Source organism: Leucopleurus acutus, assembly GCF_964270905.1.
Source record: "Leucopleurus acutus genome assembly, chromosome: 2".
In the NCBI taxonomy this organism is placed as follows: Eukaryota; Metazoa; Chordata; class Mammalia; order Artiodactyla; family Delphinidae; genus Leucopleurus; species Leucopleurus acutus.
This window is the reverse complement of record NC_139143.1, coordinates 149,380,639-149,399,665: the sequence shown is the minus strand read 5'-3', so window position 1 is coordinate 149,399,665 and position 19,027 is coordinate 149,380,639. Positions and strand designations below refer to the sequence as shown.

At 36.2% G+C, this 19,027-nt stretch overlaps 1 protein-coding gene and 1 long non-coding RNA gene across 2 annotated transcripts in view; one reads left to right on the top strand and one right to left on the bottom strand.

Moving 5' to 3' along the window:
- The window catches only part of SCP2 (sterol carrier protein 2), a 168,084-nt gene that overhangs the window by 13,939 nt on the left and 135,118 nt on the right, over positions 1–19,027 (top strand). Inside the window, exons 3-5 of the mRNA XM_082863512.1 lie at positions 593–664; positions 3,376–3,507; positions 5,021–5,085. Of these exons, the coding sequence (XP_082719638.1) occupies positions 593–664; positions 3,376–3,507; positions 5,021–5,085 (269 nt within the window). The remainder of the gene's footprint in view (positions 1–592; positions 665–3,375; positions 3,508–5,020; positions 5,086–19,027) is intronic.
- Positions 15,022–18,560, bottom strand: LOC309958661. Its single transcript, XR_014326047.1, has 2 exons — positions 17,462–18,560; positions 15,022–17,409 (listed from the first exon to the last, which is right to left on the bottom strand). It is a non-coding gene; the product is annotated as an uncharacterized lncRNA (long non-coding RNA).

The window sequence follows — 19,027 nt, the reverse complement described above, 5'->3', positions numbered from 1 at the left end:
TTGCTTCTCATTATGGTAGATGAGGATTTAGGTTACATCTTATCTCTAAGTTCCACTCTCCTCTTCGTAGTTTATTTTCATAATTTTTATCAGTTCCTCCATTGGTCATTTCTGTACCTTTGGATAGCATCCTTAAAGCTTCATTTCTTGTTCCATAGACAGGGTCATCTCTTGATCCTGGCTTTGTAAGATGACCATATGAGTGCTCCCACACTCCTGCTCAACAATAACATTCTATCCTATTTTGTCCTCTAGATGTACGATAGAGCCACAGAGATGAATAACACACCTCGACATTAAGGAGCTTTAAGACTATTGGGATTTAATATATTGATATTTATAGTTAGGTGTACAGTTAGAATAGGAAATGTTAAATATCAAAAAGGCGGTATGAAAAAGTGTTACAATAGCTTAGAGGAAGAAATGATAACTTTTGAAAGGTAAGATAACTTCTGAAAGTCTGAGATGATTTGATGAAGGATTTGTCATTTGAATTGAACATAGACTAACTAGAGGTAGATTTACTCTGGGAAAACTCTGAACTTATTTTTACTCAAAGTGCTATGTGATAATTTTTTTTTTGTTTTTATAGGCCAGAAGGCTTTAGCGGATGCACAGATCCCTTATTCTGCAGTAGAACAGGCATGTATTGGCTATGTTTATGGTACGTAGTAAACTATATATTCTAAAAATTACAGCAACTACATAAACAATGCAGAGGAATTTCTGAATTTTAACCCTCAAAACTCAGAGTTCAGGGTCTTATTCTCATCATTTCTAGATTTCCCTTATGTGTCAGCCTAGTTTAGTATATATATATATATTTTGCCATTATTGTACTGCCAAAACAGTACACTTTTTATTAAATTAAAACACTTTTTATCTTTTTTTCTTTGTTGTCTTAAAATTTGTATTTATTGATTTTTTGTATCTAATAACATTAAGATTTTTTTCTAATTAGAAAAATGATATATACTATTGTAATTAAAAAAAGGAAACACAGAAAAGCGCAAGAAAAAATAAGTCACCTGTAATCTCATTATCCAGAGATTATTACCATTACTTTTTTGGTGTAGGTCCTTCAGTGAGTATGAATATGTGTGAATACGTATGCGCACATAATTTTCTCTTCAATTTAGGTCCTAGTTACATACTTTTTGGTAACCTGCTTTTCTCATTTTATTGTATTCAATATTCCCCATGTGATTCAGTCTTCTTTCATTTCATCATTAATATTTTTCAAATTTCTTTTTTCTGGAATAGATTAAACATTTACACGGTACAAAAATAACAAAGGTAGGGCTTCCCTGGTGGTGCAGTGGTTGAGAGTCTGCCTGCCAATGCAGGGGACATGGGTTTGTGCCCTGGTCCGGGAAGATCCCACATGCCGCGGAGCGGCTGGGCCCGTGAGCCATGGCTGCTGAGCCTGCGCGTCCGGAGCCTGTGCTCCACAACGGGAGAGGCCACAACAGTGAGAGGCCTGCGTACTGCAAAAAAAAAAAAAAATACAAAAGGTAGATGTTTATGTAGTGGAAAGTCTCACTCTTACTCCTGTCTCCCTGTCTCATGATTCCCTTTCCTTAGACAACCAATTTTACTAATTTCTTTTTTTTATTGAAGTATATTTGATTTATAATATTATGTTTGTTTCAGGTGTACAGGAAAGTAATTCAGTTATATATATATTTTTTCAGATTATTTTCCATTATAGGTTATTATAAGACATTGAATATTGTTCCCTGTGTTATACAGTAAATCCATGTTGCTTATCTATTTTATGTATAGTAGTGCAATTTCACTAATTTCTAGTGTATCTTTTCATAGGTAATTTATCCATATAAAAATAAGTATGTGTGGGTGTATAAATACCCCCTCCCCCTTTCTTTTGTTACACACATGGTAGGATAATATACACATTATTTTGTATTTTGCTTTTTTAAAAAAATTATTTATTTATTTATTTGGATGCACTGGGTCTTAGTTGCCATGTGCAGGATCTTAGTTGTGGCATGCGGGATCTTTTAGTTGCAGCATGCAGGGTCTAGTTCCCTGACCAGGGTTTGAACTCAGGCCCCCCTGCATTGGGAGCGTGGAGTCTTAACCGCTAGACCACCAGGGAAGTCCCTATATTTTGCTCTTTTTAACTTAGTAGTTCTTGGTGACTGTTCCAAATTGTTTCATAAGGAGCTTTCTTGGTCTCTTTTAATGATAGCATAGTGTTCCATTGAGTAGATATATCATGATTTATTTAATCTATCCCCTTTTAATGGACATTTAGAATGTCCCCAGTCTTTTTACAGCATTTTAAATTACCTCATGATATTCTAGTCTTGGGGATTTACTACAGTTTATTTAGCAGTAGGAATGATACCCTATTCTTGGACATTTTAAATTATTTCTAATTTCTAGTTATTATAAAAGGCTATCGTAAGCATTACTGTAGATGAATCTTTATTTATATCTGTGATTATTTCTTTGAGATTTCAAGATATCAAGAGAATTCTTGAAGGGAAATTTACTAGTTCAAAGAGATGCACAATGTATTTATGAAAGGGAGGTCCTGAACCTTACTGTTTTCTCTGAAGACTTCTGGAGTGTCTGTATCTTCAGGTGTTTCCATCATACTGCTCCAGCATGTCTGCCTTGGTGGACATGTTCCTTGGGAAAGGGAGTCAAATGTGTTTTTACTTGGATTACATTCCTCTGGAATACCCTGGCATGCAGAATCTTTTAACTTTTTGAAGTTACAAAATTTTACATGAAGAGAAAAATCATGGCCTTTTAATTAATTGGTTTTTTTTTTTTTTTTGCGGTACGCGGGCCTCTCACCGTTGCGGCCTCTCCCGCTGTAGAGCACAGGCTCCGGACGGGCAGGCCCAGCGGCCATGGCTCACGGGCCCAGCCGCTCCGCGGCACGTGGGATCCTCCCTGACCAGGACATGAACCCGTGTCCCCTGCATCGGCAGGCAGACTCTCAACCACTGCACCAGCAGGGAAGCCCAAATGGTTTACTTTTAAAAGATTTATATCTGACAGTATACATGAAGTATTGCTGCCTGTCATGTAGCCCTAGCCAGATTGAATTGTTTGCTATTACTTGGTCATGTCTCTACCTTCCTACCTCTGTATTGTGTAAAGAAAGTGCATATATATTCTGTGTTTTGAGAATTTTTATATTTGCAGAGTAAATGATGCTTCATGCTAAAACTGTTTCTGAGTAAGATGTCAATAGTATATTTATTGTTCTGCCCATGTTGTATGTTAGACAAAGACAAAACACTGGAAAAACCCATAATGTAGTATTATGTTGCTTTGCAGCTCCATAATTCTCATGTTGCATATATAAACTTTTTTTTTTTTTTTTTTAATATATAGGTGACTCTACCTGTGGGCAGAGGGCTATCTATCACAGTTTGGGACTGACTGGAATTCCTATAATCAACGTCAACAATAACTGTTCTACTGGTTCAACAGCTTTGTTTATGGCCCGGCAACTGATTCAGGGTGGTGAGAAGTGCCTATTTGTCTAGTAAACTTAAATAGATGTGGAGTTATTGCCCCCCTTTTATTATTTCTCCATACGACCATCAGAGGGATTGCTTTATAATGTATTTCTTTTAAAAAACATAACAATTAGGGCTTCCCTGGTGGCGCAGTGGTTGAGAGTCCTCCTGCTGATGCAGGGGACACGGGTTCGTGCTCCGGTCCGGGAAGATCCCACATGCCGCGGAGCGGCTAGGCCTGTGAGCCATGACCGCTGAGCCTGTGTGTCTGGAGCCTGTGCTCCGCAACGGGAGAGGCCACAACAGTGAGAGACCCGCGTACCGCAAAAAACAAAAACAAAAACAAACAAAAAACAAACAAACAAAAAACAATTATATTGAGAGGTGCTTTATATAGCATAAAATTCACCCTTTTAAAGTTTACAATTCAGTGTTTTTTAGTATATTCACAGGTTTGTGCAACTATCACCACTATCTAATCTTAGAACATTTTTATCACCCCAAAAAGAAAGTGGTACCCATTAGCAGTCACTTCCCATTTCCCTCTCCCAACAGCCCCTGGGAACCACTAATCTACTTTCTGTCTCTATGGATTTACCTATTCTGAACATTATATAAATGGAATCATATGATATATGGCCTTTTGTGGCTTCTTTCACTTAGCATAATATTTTCACAGTTCATCCATGTTGTAGCATGTATCAGTACTTCATTCCTTTTTGTGGCCAACTAATAATTCATTGTATGGATATACCACATTTTGTTTATCCATTTACATGTCGATGGACATTGAGTTGTTTCTACTTTTTGGCTATGAATAATATTGCTGTAAGCACTTGTGTACAATTTTTTTTGTGGTCATATATTTTCAATTCTCTCGGATATATATCATAGTCTATATTTCCAAATATTTAGGCTCTTTTATTAGGCCCTCTGTTCTTTCTTCTGATTGATTGTTGATTATTGCTCTACTCTTTGGTGTTTTAATTGTTTGAGCTTTATAATGTCTCACTATTGGATAATACTAGTATCCCCTGTGCCCCCTATGTTGTTATTTTTTTTTCCTCTTTTTTAGGAAAAATTTTGGCAATTCTGCTTGTTTTGCTGTTTAGTTGAACTTTAACATCATTTTTAGGTGCCCCCTCCCTCCAGAAATAATTCTGTTGAGATTTTCATCAAGTTGCTTTAAAATTTTTTAAAATTTTACTTAATGTTTAAAAATTGAAAATTAGCTATTTGTATTTGTTCTTCCCTGGAACATATTTCCACATTAATCAAAAGTCTTATTAACACTGAGAATCAAAGAAAGAATTATATAATTTATTAATTTTTCCTCTTATTTAGAAGCATATAAGAATTTTCTCTGTAATTTTTCACTTATTAAAAATTTTATAGGATTATACCATGTTTTCACATTTTGTATAAACTGACATGCTTAGTTAAATTGAAGTATTTAATGATATTTTGTTAGGTGTCTGGAAATTTAATTTTTCAAACTAATTACATTTTCTTTCAAGGTCTGGCAGATTGTGTCTTGGCTCTTGGATTTGAGAAGATGGAAAAGGGATCCCTTGGATTAACAGTGAGTCTCATTTATTCTTATCTTGGAATTGTTGTAACACTGTGAGAAAACTTTGCCCATCTGACTACCATAAATGGAGCCTGCAAAAGCTGAAAGGTGACATCGCATGTATATGCAATAGATCCTGCTATTTTAGACAATAAAGAATCATAGAGATAATTTTGTTCAACCCCTTTATTTTGTGAAACTGATGTTCAGACAGGTTAGATGATTGAATCTGAGGGTGACATGTCTGTTTAATTTGAAAGTCATTCATTCATTCATTCAAAAATTATTTCCGTTCAACAAACTGAAGAGCGTTAATAAGGTTTGGGACTTCTGTTTTTGGTAATGGCAAGCCAGGTGTTTGAATCATTTCTCCTACTAATAACAACTAAAATATTTGAATGGAATAGAAACAAGATATCCTAAAGACACGGAAGAGCTAACAAGAGAGGAATTGCTGGTGAATGCCGGAAAATTAAGATCAGCATTTGAAGCTGCTTTTGCCTTGAAGGCCTTCGCTGAACAGGAAGCTGTGAACTTCAATTTTGATGGCCCCCTAGGTGAAGAGGAAAGTAGTCACAGCTCAGGTCCCCCCAAGATCAGAAGTTAAATACCAACTCTCCACATTAAACTGGTTAGGGGTAAACCTTTTCGGTAAGGGTGAACACAAAATTAAAACTACCCCGACTCCCCATGTCCTCTTTTCCCCACTTTCAGTAGATTACAGGGAGAGTTGCTTTGGCACTGAGCAGAGCAAGGGAGAAAAAAAAGAGAAGAAAAAAATAACCAGAAAACCTTTCACTGAGAATTAATAAAGCACAGGGATTGCTGCCAAAATTCTCATTTAGCTGGGTGGTCAAAGAAACATCAGACCATGAAGTGAGTCTTAAGTTGGTTCCAGTTAACCATGACACTTAACAGAAGCAACTGCAAATTTTCTTTTGGAGGAAAGCATCTTCCTTGTAGAAGGCTTTGAGAACTCTTCAACTAACCTTTCAAGGACATGCAATTAAAGATAATCAAGCATTAAAGAAACAAGGCACCATAGTTGAGGACCAGGATAAAGAAGGAACAGTAAAAAGTGATCTCTGCAGACCTCAGAAATGAGATTTATTGGATCTAGTTTTAGGCATGCTTGCTATGTTTTAAAAAATAAAAGGCAAGCTTGGAAATACCTCAGGGGTATAAGAAACTGCAAAAAGGGACATTACAGGCATTGAAAAAAAACCCAAATAGGATTTATAGAAAAGAAAAATGAAATAATTAAAATTAAAAATTCAAGATAGGTTTGATAGCTGATTATACATGACTAAAAGAGAATTACTGAAACTGGACTAGAAGTGATTATTTAGAATACACTATAGAGAGGGAAAAGATTGGAAATTGGCAGGAAGTTATGTTATATGGAGGATAGTGTGATAAGGTATAATAAATGTGTAATTGGAATTAATGAAGTGGTGAGAGAGAAAACACGGTGTAGGCATTTTGTTCATCTTTTCAGAAAATCAGCTCTTAGTTTCATTGATCTTTTCTATAGTCTTTTTATCTCGATTTCATTTATTTCCTCTCTAATCTTTGTTATTTTCTTCCTTCTACTAATATTAGGCTTAGGTTATTCTTCTTCTAGTTCCTTGAGGTGTAAAGTTAGGTTGTTTATTTGAGATCTTTCTTGTTCTTAATGTAGGCGTTTATTGTTATGAATTTCCAGCTTAGAACTGCTTTTGTGGTATCCCGTAAGTTTTGGTATGCTGTATTTCCATTTTCGTTTGTCTCAAGATATTTTATGATTTTTCTTTTGATTTCTTCTTTGACATATTGGTTGTTCAGTAGCATTGTTGTTTAATCTCCACTTACTTGAATTTTTTAGTTTTCTTCTTGTAATTGTTTTCTAATTTTAAACCACAGTGGTTGGAAAAGATACTTTCTATGATTTCAATCTTAAATTTATTGACTTGTTTGTGGCCTAGCACATGATCTGTCCTAGAGAACATTCCACATGTACTTGAGAAGAATGTGTATTCTGTTGCTTTTGGATGGAACGTTCTGCAAGTGACTGTTAAGTCCATCTGGTCTGGTATCTTGTTTAAGGCTGATGTTTCCTTATTGATTTTCTGTCTGAATGATCTGTTGATGAAAGTGGAGTATTAAAATCCCCTACTATTATGGTATTGCCATCTATTTCTCTCTTTTTTTTTTTGGCTGCGCTGTGCTGGGGCTTTCTGTCTATTTGCAGCGAGTGGGGGCTACTCTTCATTGTGGTGCGTGGGCTTCTCATTGTGGTGGCCTCTTTTGTTATGGAGCACGGGCTCTAGGCACACAGGCTTCAGTAGTTGCAGCATGTGGGCTCAGTAATTGCGGCACGCAGGCCCTAGAGCATGCGGGCTTCAGTAGTTGCTGCACGTGGGCTCAGTAGTTGCTGTGCACAGGCTCTAGGGTGCATGGGCTTTAGTAGTTGTGGCTTACAGGCTATATAGTAAATAAAGATAAAAATAAAGTAAGGATAATTGAAGATCGGGGAAGACAAGATCTTTCTGGGAGTTGGAGAAAACATCATAAGCCAAGTCATGAATGTTGGAGTGAATATAGTATGTTCAGGGAACAGTTTGAAAAACTGGATTGGAGGGTGGCAGCTGGAGAAGATGCAAAGTAAGATGATTAGGTGTTGCCTAACAGAAGTGCCTAACATTTATGACACATGAAAAATAGATGTTTTTCTTCCATAGTTAATGGTAGGTACCTTGATAACTTTTATTAGAAAATTATTGAAAGCTATAAAATAGTAAAATTCATCCATAGTCCTATAATTTTAAAAAGCATATATATTAAAAGTCCTTATTTGCCTGTTTAATCTTGTCCTTCAGAGGTAACCAGTGTATCTATATGTCTTTTCTTTTTTCCAAGTTTATACAGACATATCTACCTAAGCATTCATACACATAAACATGCATATACATGTTCAGAATGTTAAAAAACACTGATATGTTCATGGAGAAGATTAATGATTTTATACATGTTGCTTTTTCACATGGCAAATGGACAGCTTTCCTGGCTAGAACATATTGATACTTCCTTATTTTAACAGCTGCCTCGTATCCCATTACATGGCTGTAGGGTTTTCAATCAGTCCCTTCTGCTCTTCTGATTAGGTTGTTTAATTTTAGTTTTACATGTTCTTTTTTTTTGCTATTACAGTGTTCCAGTCAACATTCTTGTACATATATCTTTACTTTCTCCAGCCATTCTTTCTTTTTTTTTCCCCCTCCCACCCTCCTCAAGCTATTATTTCTATAGGATAGATTCCTGGGGCAGGCAAGCAACTTAGACAATGTTTTAGCTAGAGATGGTCCTGAAGATATTTTACAGCTAAAGTGAGTCTGTGAAGCCCAGAGTGAAGTGATTATCCAGTGACATTGGACCCAGTTAGCAGTTAATGATTCAACTGAGACCAGGTCTTTTAATCCAAATAAACTTTTTGCTGTACCTGGAGAACCTATCATTTTTTCCCTTCTCTTTCACTATGAGTTTCTTCTCCATTTCTCTTTTATACTTTGTCTTTTCCTCCTTTTTATTTCTATCTGACATGAAATCCTTTTGTTGGCATTTCACTACCCCCCTATTTCCATATACATCTGCACTTCTTTTTTTCTTGCTCTTTTTCTTCTTTTCTTCCCTTATTCATTTATTAATTATAGCAATTTGTAACTGAATTTATTAAGATTTTGTATTTAGAATCCTAAATTTAAAAATCAGGTGATTGAACAATCTATTTGAATGTTAACAAAAATAACTTGCTGTTTCTGTTTATGGCCCCTAGGTGGCTCTCTATAGCAGAGGGCTTAACTTACCACTCCTGCATTGCTGTTTTGGTTTCTGTCTTTGTCCTATGTCTTTCCCTTCAGATCATGTGTCCTAACTTCCCTTTTTATGGGTATGCTGCAAACAAAGGTAATAATTTCTTATACAAGAGAGAATTATTACCTTGAACTAAAAAGGATACTTGTTCCACTGGGAATACTATTCACAACAAACAAATATATGTGGCTGCCTACTTGGATCAAATATTTCTGATAAAAATTTAGCATCCAAGTTGAGATGTGTTGGAACCATAAAATATACATGAATTTTAAAGATTTCATATGAAAAAAGAATGAAACTGTCTCAACAATTTAAAAATATTTCTGCATATTTGTGCCAGCACAATACACATAAATGATATTGTTTAAATAAACTAAAATATTAAAAAAAATAATTTTGGGACTTCCCTGGTGGCACAATGGTTGAGAATCCACCAGCCAATGCAGGGGACATGGGTTCGATCCCTGATCCGGGAAGATCCCACATGCCACGGAGCAACTAGGCCCATGTGCCACAACTGCTGAGCCCATGTGCCACAAGTACTGAAGCCTGTGTGCCTAGAGCCCGTGCTCTTCAACAAGAGAAGCCACCGCAACGAGAAGCCTGTACACCGCAATGAAGAGTAGCCCCCGCTCGCCACAACTAGAGAAAGCCCACGCGCAGCAACAAATACCCAACGCAGCCAAAAATAAATAAATAAATAAACAAAACCATTCTTACTTTAAAAAAATATATTTTTTTAAAAAAAAGTTTCTTTGAAATTATAATATTTTGGATATATTGGGTTAAATTAACATATTCAAATAAATTCTACCTGTTTTTTTTTAATGTGGCTGCTTGAAAATTTATAATTACATATATGGCTTACACATTATTTTTTTCTTTATTGGCCTGAATGTAGCCAAGGAAGGGACTTAAGAGGCTGCTGCTTTTATGAGATGAAATGGATCTATGGTTCCCATTGTTGGCACTTCCTACCAGTTAATTTATTTTGGTTAGTTTTATAATTTCTTCAGAGTTGGAATGTTGCCACTCAGTTTGGCCTCTGACCACTTATCTTTCGGTCCATCTAAGCATGTGATTTGATGTGATTTCGATCCTCAGGTCAGCAGCAGGCAAGGAGGGAGTGCTGAAGTCAGCTCTTGGTTGAACTTTAGGCATCAGGGAAAGCCTGGGATTGGCTGTTCATAGCACAGACAAACATAGGAAAAATTAGGAGTTACATTTACCAAAGAAGTAGAGGAACAGTGTGTTCTTGTTTTTTATTTTTTGCCAAAACATCTCTTCATTATCTCTTTAGGCTGAGAACAAGAGCTGTTGCTCTGCTTTTAACTTCCTAGGGTGAACTAAACGTTTTTATCCCCTCAAAATTCAGATGTTAAAACTCTGATTCCCAAGGTGATGGTATTTGGAGGTGGGGCCTTTGGGAAGTAATTAGGTTGTGAGGGTGGAGGAATCCTCATGATGGGATTAGTGCCCTTATAAAGACATGAGAGAGTTTGTTTCCACTCTGCTCTCTGCCATGTGAGGATACATTGAGAAGACAGCCCTCTGCAAACCAGGAAGTGGGCTTTCACTAGATGCCAGATGTGCTGACACCTTGATCTTGGATTTCCTAGCTCTCAGAATTGTGAGAATATGTTGGTTAATCCACCTGGTCTATGTATTCTATTATAGAAGCCCAAACTGATTAAGACATGGGGCAAGGAGCAAAAGAGATATTTCATCCCCAGATACTTAGAATGACAGATGCCAAACTTTTATGAGTGTTTGTATATATGTTTGGAAGGATTTGCATAGTTACTTCTTACATTTTCATGGCCCACTCTTACAGGAGCTGCTTATTTTAAAATTTTTATTTTCCTGGAACTTCCCTGGTGGTCCAGTGGTTAAGATTCCACACTCCCAATGCAGGGCACCTGGGTTCCATCCCTGGTCAGGGAACTAGATCCCGCATGCCCCAACAAAGATCCTGTGTGCTGTAACTAAGACCTGACACAGCCAAATAAATATAAAAATTAAAAAAAGTAAAAATTTTATTTTCCTTGTTGTAAAAGTCATAAAAAAGGAAGAATACAGAAAAAATAAAGAAGAAATAATCACCTGTAATGACAGTCATCATTAGTGATTTGCTAATTTAGCTAAAAAAAGTCGAGATTGTGCTGTATCTATAATTCGATTTACTTCATTTTCACTTAACGTTATTTTTGAGTATGTCATGTTAAAAATTATTTATAAGCAAAAAATTTTTAATGTCTGCATTACAATTTATCACATGGCTGTATTATAATTTACTTAGGATTGCTCCTATTATTGGACATTTAGATTTTTATTTATTATTATTGTAAGGTATGCTGTGATGAACACAATTTCAGCAATATTTTTCTGCACTTGATTCTTTTCTTGTGACAGATCCCAAACTGATATTATTTAGTAAAAGATATGAACTTCTTCTTTTAAAGACTAATGACTTTATTATTTTCAGAAAGGAATTCATGCTAATTATAAAGAAATTCAAACAATACAGTAAAATCCAAAGGGGAAAAGAAGTTTTCCCAAATCCCAGTTTCATTAACACTTATTAGGGGTGAGAGAGCGGGAGAGACAGACAGAGAGAGACAGAGAGAGAGGGAGAGGGAATGAATTACCTTTTCCTTTTCTTCAGTCCTAAGGAGGAGGACCCCACCCTTATGACCTCATTTAATCTTTGTCTCTGAAAAGCCCTTTCCCCCCCAAATACAGTAACATTGGGGGTAAAGGATTCAACATAACTGTTGGGATGGAGAAAATTCAGTCCATAGCAATGAAGGTTCCAATTTTGCCACATCTGCCAAAATTTGTTATTGTCTGTCTTTTTTATTATAGCTATCCTAGTAGGTGTGAAGCAGTATCTCCTTGTGGTTTTGAGTTGCATTGCCATGATGGCTAATGATGTTGAATATCTTTTCATGTATTAAAGGCCATTTGTGTATCTTTGGAGAAATGTCTACTCAGATCCTTTGCCCATTTTAAAATTAGGTTGTCTCTATATTACGGAGTTGTAAGATATATTCTAGATACAAGTCCTTTATCAGATAGATGATTTGCAAATATTTTCTCCCATTCAGTGGCTTCTCTTTTCAGGTTTTTAATGGTATCCTTTAAGGCAGCGGTCCCCAACCTTTTTGGCACCAGGGACCTGTTTCGTGGAAGACAATTTTTCCACGGATGGGGTTGGGGTGGGGTGATGGTTCAGGCGGTAATACAAGCAATGGTTCAGGTGGTAATGTGAGGGATGGGGAGCATCAGATGAAGCTTCGCTTGCTTGCCCACCGCTCACCTCCTGCTGTGTGGCCTGGTTCCTAACAGGCAGAGGACTGATACTGGTCCACAGCTCAAAGGCTGGGGACCCCTGCTTTGAGGCATAAAAGTTTAAATTTTGATGAAGTTCAATTGATCTATTTTTTGTTGTTGTTGCTTATGCTTTTGGTGTCATATCTAAGAAACATTGCCAAATTCAAGGTCATGACAATTTACTTTTATGTTTTCTTGTAAGAATTCTGTAGTTTTAGCTGTTACAGTTAGGTCTTTTTTCCATTTTGAGGTTTTTTTTTTTAAATATAGTGTGAGGTAGGGATCCAACTTCATTCTTTTGCATGTGGATGTCCAGTTGTCCCAGCACCATTTACTGAAAAGACTATCCTTAACACCCATTTACTTGTCTTGGTACCTTTGAAAAAATAACTTGATAGGGCTTCCCTGGTGGCACAGTGGTTGAGAGTCCGCCTGCCGATGCAGGGGACACGGGTTCGTGCCCCGGTCCGGGAGGATCCCACATGCCGCGGAGCGGCTGGGCCCGTGAGCCATGGCCGCTGAGCCTGCGCGTCCGGAGCCTGTGCTCCGCAATGGGAGAGGCCACAACAGTGAGAGGCCTGCGCACCGCAAAAAAAACAAAACCAAACCAAAAAAACCCTTGATTTTGGGACTTGACTCCGTGCTCCCAATGCAGGGAGCCTGGCTTTGATCCCTGGTCAGGGAACTACATCCCACATGCATGCTGCAACTGAGAGTTCGCATGCCGCAACTAAGAGCCTGCATGCTGCAACTAAGACCCAGCGCAGCCAAATAAAGTAAATAAATAAATAAATATTTTTTAAAAAAACAAACCACACTGTCAAGGGTGAAGACTTAATAAAAATATTTTAAAAAATTGATTTTAATTGTGAGAGTTTATTTCTGTACTCTCAATTCTATTCCACTGATCTATATAGTCTTATGCTAGTTAATACTACAATGTTTCAGTTACTGGTTTTTTTGTTTGTTTGTTTTTGTGTTTTTGGACCCACTGTGTGGCAGGCAAGATTTTAGTTCCCCAACCAGGGATCAAACCCATGCCACCTGCAGTGGAAGCACAGAGTCCTAACCCCTGGACCACCAGGGAATTCCCTGGTTACTGTTGTTTTTTAGTAAGTTTTGAAATCAGGAAGTAAGAGTCTTCTAAATTCTTCTTTTTCCAGATTGTTTTGGCTGTTCTCTGTCCATTGAATTTCCACATGAACTTTGGGATTGGCTTATCAATATTTGCAAAGAAACCAGTTGAGATTCTGATAGGGATTGTGTTGACTGTATATCATTTTGAGGAGTACTACCATTTTAACCATCTGAAATCTTCCATTCATGAGCATGGAATGTCTTTTCATTTATTTAAAATAGATCTTTCATTTCTTTTTTTTTTTTTTTTTTTTTTTTTTTTGGGTACGCGGGCCTCTCACAGCTGTGGCCTCTCCCGTTGCGGAGCACAGGCTCCGCACGCGCAGGCTCAACGGCCATGGCTCACGGGCCCAGCCGCTCCGCGGCATGTGGGATCCTCCCGGACCGGGGCACGAACCCGTGTCCCCTGCATCGGCAGGCGGACTCTCAACCACTGCGCCACCAGGGAAGCCCGATCTTTCATTTCTTTCAACAATGTTTATAGTTTTCTGAGTGTAAGTTTTACACTTTTTTTGTTAAATTTATTCCTAAGTGTTTTATTTTTAGTGATGCTTTTGTAAATGGAATTATTTTCTTTCTTTTTAATATTTATTTATTTGGCTGTGCTGGTTCTTAGTTGTGGCATGCGGGATCTTTGTTGCCATGTGCGGAATCTTCATTGTGGCATGCGGGATCTTCTAGTTGCAGCATGTGGGATCTTTTAGTTGTGGCATGTGGAATCTTTGGTTGTGGCATGCGGGATCTTTAGTTGTGGCATGCAAACTCTTAGTTGCGGCATGTGGGATCTAGTTCCCAGATCAGAGATCGAACCCGGGCCCCCTGCATTGGGAGCATGTAGTCCTAGCCACCAGACCACGAGGGAAGTCCCTATTTTCTTAATTTCATTTTGAGTTGTTCTTGGCAAGTGTATGGAAATATATTTAATTTTTATGTATTGATCTTATATCCTGTAATCTTGATGAACTTGTGTATTCTAATAGATTTTAGTGGATTCCTTAGGATTTTCTATTTGCAAGATAATGTCATCTACAAATAGAGATAGTTTTTCTTCTTTTTTTTTTCAATTTGGTTGCTTTTTATTTATTTTCTTGCCTAATTCCCCTAGCTAGAACTTCTAGTACAATGTTGAATAGAAATGGTGAGAGCAGACATTTCATCTTGTTTCTGCTTTTATGAGGGAAGCATTCAGTCTTTCACCATTAAGCATGTTATCTGTGGTAGATGCCTTTTATCAGGTTGAGGAAGTTCCCTTCTTTTCCACACTTAAAAAAATTTTTTTTAATCAATTAATTAATTTTTGGCTGCATTGGGTCTTTGTTGCTGCATGCAGGCTTTCTCTAGGTGTGGCGAGTGGGGACTACTCTTCGTTGCAGTGCATGGGCTTCTCATTACAGTGGCTTCTCTTGTTGCAGAGCACAGACTCTAGGGCGCGTGGGCTTCAGTAGTTGTGGCACATGGGCTCAGTAGTTGTGGCATGCAGGCTGTAGAGCACAGGCTCAGTAGTTGTGGTGCACGGGCTTAGTTGCTCCGCAGCATGTGGGATCTTCCTGGACTAGGGATCGAACCCGTGTCCCCTGCATTGGCAGGCGGATTCTTAACCACTGTGCCACCAGGGAAGTTCCTCCATGCTTTTTAAAAGTGTTTTTTTTTTAATCAGGAATCTGTTTAGGATTTTGTCAAATGCTTTTTCTGTGTCTGTTGAGACGATTGTGTGGTGTTTGCCCTTTATTCTATTGATATGGTGTATTACATTAATTGATTTTTAGACATTAAACCAACCTTGCATTCCTGGAATAAATCCCACTTTGTCATGGGTTTTTTTAATGTGTTGTTGATTCAGTTTGCTAGCATTTCATTGAAGATATTTTCATCTACATTCGTAAGAGATATTGGTGTATAGTTTTCTTGTGATCATCATTCTTTTTAATTTTCTTCACACAGTGGGTGTGCAGTGGTATCTTATTGTGGATTTAACTTGTATTTTCCTAATATTTAATGGTGTTGAGCATCATTACATGTTTTTATTTGTCATTGGTATATCTTCTCTGATGAATTCAATGACTGTTCAAATATTTTGCCCAATTATTAGTTGGTCATTTTCTTACTATTGTGTTGTAAGAGTTCTTTATATATTCCAGATAGATACAAGCTCTTGTTCAGTATGTTTTACAAATATTTTCTCCAGCTCTCTGGACTTGCCCTTTCCTTTTATAAATGATATCTTTTGAAGAGCAAAAGTTTAAAATTTTGATGAAGTCTAGTTTGTTTGTTTTCTACTATTGTGCTTTTTGTATCCTATTTAAGAAAATTTTAAGTTAATTTTTGTAAGAGGTAGGAAGTAAAGATCAAAGTTTAAAATTTTTAAAAAAATGTGTATCCCATATTTCATACAGCCCCATTTGTTGAAAAGATTATCTTTTCCCCATTGAACTGCCTTGACATCTTTGCTGATAATCAGTTGACCATGTAGTGTGGATCATTTTTTAGACTCTTCCTTGATCAGTCTTTATACCAATACTTTACTTTCTTGAATACTGTAACTTTATAATAAGCCTTGAAATCAAATTGGAATGCATATTCTCCAACTTTGTTTTTCTTTTACAGAATTGATTTGGCTATTCTAATCCTTTGTATTTCCATATACATTTTAACAATTGGCTTGTCAATTTCTATAAAAATGCTTCCTGTAGTAGATTTATAGGTTAATACATAGGGATCTCTACGTTTTTAACAATATTAAATGTTCCAGTCCATGAAAATTATCTCTCTTTATTTAGGCCTTTGATTTCTTTCAGTAATGTTTTTTAGTTTTCAGTGTGTAACTTTTTTACATATTTTATTAAAAATTTCCCCAGGTATTTCAAGTTTTTTATGTTATTAAAAATAGCACTTATTTTAATACCAGTTTCCAACTGTACATTGTATATTGTGATCTAGCTAATCTCTCTTCCTAGTCTAGTGGCTTTTTTAAGATTCTGTAGGATTGTCTGCATAAACAATCGTATCATTATGTACAAGACAGTTTTATTTCTTCCTTTTCAATCTGTATGCCTTTTATTTATTTTTCTTGCCTTATGATTGCACTGGCTAGGGTCGTCACAACAAATTGAAATAGAGGTTGTGAGGTCATTTATCTTTTCCTTGTTTTTGATCATAGGGGAAAACATTCAGATTTCACTATTAAATATGTTAGCTGTAAGTTTTTCACAGATGTTCTTTATCAGGTTGAGAAAGTTACCTTCTATTCTTAATTTGCTGAGAGTTTCTGTCCTGAGTATATGTTGAATTTTCTCACTTGCTTTTCCTGTACCTATGAGAGATCCTTATTTTGTTTGTTATTCTTAATTTAGTTGGTTAATATGGTGAATTATATTGATTGATATTTGAATATTAACCCATCCTGTATTTCTGGGGTAAATGCTTGGTTGTGATGTCTTATCTTTTATATGTTGTTGGATTTAATTTGTTAAAATTATGCTAATGATTTTTGTATATATGTTTGTGATGGTGTTGATTTGTTTTCTTTTTAATGTTTATTTACTTTTGATATCAGGATAATGCTGGCCTCATAGAATGGTTGAGAATTGTTCCCTTCTCTTTTTTTTAATTTTTTTTTTTATTTAGGAAGAGTTTGTTTATATAATTGGTATTTTTTTCCTTAAATGTTTGGTAGCGTTCACCAGTGCACATCTAGGTCTGTAGTTTTCTTTATGGGAAGGTTTTAAAGTTCAGTTTCTTTAGTAAGTATATTACTATTGAGGTTATCTATTTCTTTTTTTGAGTGGGCTTTGATAGTTTGTGCCCTTTAAGGAATTTGTCCATTTCATCTAAATTGTTGAATTTATTGACAAAAACTTGTTCATATTATTCCCATAGTATCCCCTTAAGGTAGGATCTTTAGATATGTCCTTTCTCTTCTTCTGATGTTGGTAACCTTTGTCTTCTCTATTTTTTCCATGATCAGTATAACAAAAGGTGTTTATCAGTCTTATTGATCTTGTCAGAGTACCAGCCCTTGTTTTCATTGATTTTTTCTCTTTTTTATTTCATTCTACTAGGACCAGACCTTGTTTTCATTGCTTTTCTCTATTTTTTTTCTCTTTTCTATTTTATTCTACTAATTTCTATCCATTCTACTTCATTCTGCTCATTTTCTGTTTATATCTGCTGTGAACCTTAATATTTCAATTCTTACATTGGATTTAATTTACTCTGTTTTGTAGTTTATTAAGCTGGAAGCTTAGGTCATTGATTTTAAATCTTTTCAAACATGGGCATTTAATGTTATAGATTTCTTTTAAAACACTGCTTAAGCAGCATACCACAAATTTTTTATGTCATGATTTCATTCTCATTTAGGTCAAATTAGTTAGCAGTTTCCATTGTGATTTCTTCTCTCACCCATACATTAGAAGTGTGTTGCTTAGCTTCCTAACATTTGGGCAGTTTACAGATACCTTTTTGTTACTGATATTTGTTTCTATTTTAATTATCTGTGGTCAGAGAATATACTTTGTATGATGTGAATGCTTTTTCATTTATTGAGACTTGTTTTTTGGCTCAAGATGTGGTGTGTTTTGGTAAATATTCTTGTGCACTTGAGAAGAATGTGTACTCTACTGTTGTTGGGTGGAGTGTTCTATAAATTCTAGGTCAAGTTGGTTGATAATATTGGTTGCCTTCTATATCCTTACTGGTTTTTCTGTCTACTTGTTCTATCAGTTATTGAGAGGGAGGTATTGAGATCTGCTGCTAAATCTGTGGATTTGTCTATTTTTTTTCAGTTTTATCAGTTTTTGCTTCGTGTAGTTTGAGGCTCTCATATTAGGTGTATTAACATTTAAGATTGTTATGTCCTTGATAATTTGACCCATTCATCATTGTGAGGTGTATTATATCATGAAACTGAAAACACATTTGTGAAAGTTTTTATGGATCCCAGCCAGATACTCCCTTTGTCAGACCCTGCCTTTTGAAGGATTTTAGGCTACTTATAAGAACTTATCTCTTGTAGTGTTCTTTGATGTTATATCTATTTTGTCTGATATTAACATAGCCATTTCAGCTTTCTTTTGAGTAGAATTAGAATTGTTTATCTTTTTCCATCCTTTTACCTATTTCTGTCTTTATGTTTGAATTATATTTTTTAGGCAGCATTTAGTTGGGTCTTGCTTTTTTTTTTTATTTTTTTTTTGGGTCTTGCTTTTTAACAATATAATAATCTTTGCCTTTTAATTGGGCTTTTTTTTTTAACATCTTTATTGGGGTATAATTGCTTTACAATGGTGTGTTAGTTTCTGCTTTATAACAAAGTGAATCAGTCATACATAAACATATGTTCCCATATGTCTTCCCTCTTGCGTCTCCCTCCCTCCCACCCTCCCTATCCCACCCCTCCAGGCTGTCACAAAGCACCGAGCCAATATCCCTGTGCCATGCGGCTGCTTCCCACTAGCTATCTACCTTACTACGTTTGTTAGTGTGTATATGCTAATTGGGCTTTTTATATCCTTTCCACTTAATGTGGTTTTTGATATAGCTGGGTTTACATTAGTGGTTAGTTGAAACTGATGCCTACCGGCTTGTACCAGCTTGCAAGATCTGATTATGCATATCTCTTCTCATCTTTGCT